Genomic DNA, 3,434 nt, shown 5'->3' with positions numbered 1-3,434 from the left:
GTCCTGTACGGGTTGGTTTCTTCGGCTGGAAGGAGGGATGGGGAGATTTGATGGTGTCCTGTACGGGTTGGTTTCTTCGGCTGGAAGGAGGGATGGGGAGATTTGATGGTGTCCTGTACAGGTTGGATGCTAATCTGATGAGGTGCTCTTGGAGAAGCTTGCCTGAGTTCGGTGCTTTCTCAGCACGTGGTGTGTGCCGCCCCTTCAGAGCTTCAGAAGTCCCAGAAGGAAAGTGTTTCCGCAACCCCCATTTACTGGTGAACAGAGGGCAGGTGGTTTGCAGCCAGCCAAGCAGCTGCTAAGTGGCCAACAGGCTGGATCTGCGTCTCACTTGCAGAGGCCCTGCCTGGCTGCTGGGGCTGCCCTGAGACTCCCTCCTCCTCCTCCCTCCACAGCTTTCCTGGCTTCTGTCCACAGCTGTGCTCCAGGTGGGGAACACCTGTGGGTGCACCAGGTGCAACTACTCAGAGCCCAGCGTGCTGAAGGGCCCCTGCTCTATGCTGTTTCCATATCCAAGCCCAAGCTCATCTACAGCTTCAGCAAATCCAAGCCTCCCTGAATTCCCTGCAAGACCAAACTGAGCCCTACAACCCCCACTACACTGGTGAACTGCCAGTCCCAGCCCCTGCTGCCTCCTGAGCTGCTGTCTGTACAGTTCTGAAGTCCTTCAAGAATGTTGAGATCCTAAGCCGACTCTCACCCAAAGAGGTAAACAACCAGGGCCTCCAGGGGTAGAGAACATACCCAGACAGCTCTGCTGCCTGTAGGCTTGATGTCCTTCCCCTACAACAGCCACTCTTGCCAGGCTGGAAGAGGGGCTCCAGAAACTTGGGAAACCTGGGCCTGTAGCTGGCATATGGAAAAGAGGCCTGGAAAAGCACCACTCCTGTCCATGAAGCCCCCAGATGGAACCAGGTAATTGGGAAATACATGTGCAACCAGGCTGACCCCCACTCAGACCCACGTGGGAACTGCAGCAGTGACTTGCCCCCTCTGCCACTCTGGCTGTACCACTACAGGAGGGAGGAATATCTAGCCCCATGCGTGAGTGGAGACACGGTGTGGGCAGTTTCCAGTGGTTGCTGCAGCTGAACCTTCCCAACCAGGTCCATGCAAGGCCATCTCAGATGGGTGCGCACCTGGGCTGGGCAAGGACACCCCTCAGACAGTGAGAGCCACTGAGCAGGGCTGTCACAGAGGCCCCTTTTCCTGCTCCGAGAACAGGTTGGGGGGGAGTATGGGGGACCTCTCCCCCCTCCCAGCTGCTTCCAGGAGCCACTTTTTTCAAGATGAGGCACTCTCTTGCCTGCCTGTTCCCATTTGGCTGTAATAGACCATTGCCAACATTCAGAGAAAAATGGGCCTCACCTGTTTCCCTGACACGTCGAAGGCAGGTAGGTATGCCCAGGGGACCTGGGCTTCATCTTATCTGTGTGATGGGGTCTGGGTGGGAATTACCAAGAGACCATCACACAGGCCATGGACAAGTTCTACAAGAGCCAGGTAGAAGAGCACTATCCGTGCATGCAGCCCGGCACCCAGATCACACACACATCTCTTATTTGACAGCTTCCCCAAAGTAGGCTTTGAAGTCCAGGCTCCCAGAGAAGCCTGGGGAGGGGACTCTGCCAGGATAAAGGGCCTGTCCCCAAATGTGCCACTCTCACCCATCCCATCCTGACAATCTTGGGTTATTTTTGCCCTGAAGTTTTGGAGAGGGGAACAGGGAGACAGCAGACAGTACGGCATTAGCCACTTTTCCAGAGAGCATCAGCCCTCCAGACTGGGGCAGGTCAGACCTCCACTCGGGCGTTTTTCTCACTGGCTGCCAGTTGGGGGAAGCAGCATTTGTGAGCAGCTGCCCGTCTCCCCAGGTCCTGTTCAGAAACCCCACCTGTGCCTCTGGAGAGACTGCCCCGAGCACACAGGCCCAGCAGCCGCCATCTATGGCCCCCGGGACCTAATCCCCTTCTACATAGGGTTAGGTGCATGTGAGTATACACTGGGTTTGATTTCTACCCACTAGTCCCTGCCAGATATCCCATGCCCACCTCAAGAGAATGAGGCCACACAAACACCCAGGGCGTCATGGTGATGGAGTGGTTGGGGTCCTACTTGCCCACCCTTCATTGCTGGTTCAGAGCTAGCTGTCTGACCACATTCCTACCCTGAGATGGGACTTTGGGGACATTGTCCACCAGGGTCACTGACCACTTTTAGAGTTCCAGAAACAGAGGGCCAGCTGGTCCCTAGAAGTCTGGAACATGGAATAAGCCAAGGCTTGCCTTCAGAACAGGTTTTCCACCACGGAGCCGCCCAAGGCCCAGGGCATCCCCAGGTTCATGTGAAGCCTGCCTGCCATGTCCACAGCCCATGCCGACCCCTCCTGGAGCCACTGGAATGTTTGTTCCTGGGCACGCAACAAACCCAGACAGCTTCAGCCTTGCAGGACAAGCATGCAAATCTGGCAGCCGTAGCCGGAGGGGGGGGCCCATAGAATTTGGAGGTGAAGCCAGATGCTATGAGAATACTTTATTAGGCAAAATCGTATACTATAAAAATGCTTTAAAATGCAGCAGGAGGAGAGGTGAAGACACGAACAAGTGCATAGTGACACATAGCAGTCAGAACACAGTAAAGAATCCACACTGTTTCCCCCCCTTTACCTAGAGAAAAGGAAAGTTCCAGCCCTCCACCTCCTCAGCATATTCCTCAGACTCCTCCTCCTCGGCCCTGGCATCCTGGTACTGCTGATACTCAGCAACCAGGTCGTTCATGTTGCTCTCCGCCTCGGTAAATTCCATCTCGTCCATCCCCTCCCCGGTATACCAATGGAGGAAGGCCTTGCGCCGGAACATCGCTGTGAACTGCTCCGAGACGCGCTTGAACAGTTCCTGGATGGCCGTGTTGTTCCCAATGAAGGTGGCTGACATTTTTAGCCCCCGGGGTGGGATGTCACAGACGGCCGTTTTGACGTTGTGGGGGAGCCAGTCAGCGAAGTAGCTGCTGTTCTTATTTTGAATGTTGAACATTTGCTCATCCACCTCCCGCATGGGCATGCGACCCCTGAAAATGGCAGCCGCCGTTAGGTAGCGGCCGTGGCGGGGGTCGCACGCGGCCATCATATTTCTAGCATCAAACATCTGCTGGGTGAGCTCAGCCACCGTCAGGGCCCGGTACTGCTCGCTGCCCCGGCTGGTCAGTGGGGCAAAGCCAGGCATGAAGAAATGCAGCCGGGGAAACGGGACCATGTTCACGGCCAGCTTCCGCAGGTCGGCATTCAGCTGGCCGGGGAAGCGCAGGCACGTGGTGACCCCGCTCATGGTGGCAGACACCAGGTGGTTCAGGTCACCGTAGGTGGGCGTGGGCAGTTTCAGGGTCCTGGAACAGATGTCGTATAGCGCTTCGTTGTCTATACAGAAGGTCTCGTCTGC

At 56.2% G+C, this 3,434-nt stretch overlaps 1 protein-coding gene across 1 annotated transcript in view; it reads right to left on the bottom strand.

The window, feature by feature from the left end:
* Positions 1-2,523: 2,523 nt before the first annotated feature.
* The window catches only part of LOC105516962 (tubulin beta-8 chain-like), a 2,724-nt gene continuing 1,813 nt past the window's right edge, over positions 2,524-3,434 (bottom strand). Inside the window, exon 3 of the mRNA XM_011949307.1 lies at positions 2,524-3,434. Within this exon, the coding sequence (XP_011804697.1) occupies positions 2,667-3,434 (768 nt within the window). The 3' untranslated portion in view covers positions 2,524-2,666.

Source organism: Colobus angolensis, unplaced genomic scaffold, assembly GCF_000951035.1.
Source record: "Colobus angolensis palliatus isolate OR3802 unplaced genomic scaffold, Cang.pa_1.0 Scaffold296, whole genome shotgun sequence".
Classification (NCBI taxonomy): domain Eukaryota; kingdom Metazoa; phylum Chordata; class Mammalia; order Primates; family Cercopithecidae; genus Colobus; species Colobus angolensis.
This window is presented reverse-complemented; position numbering and strand designations above follow the sequence as displayed.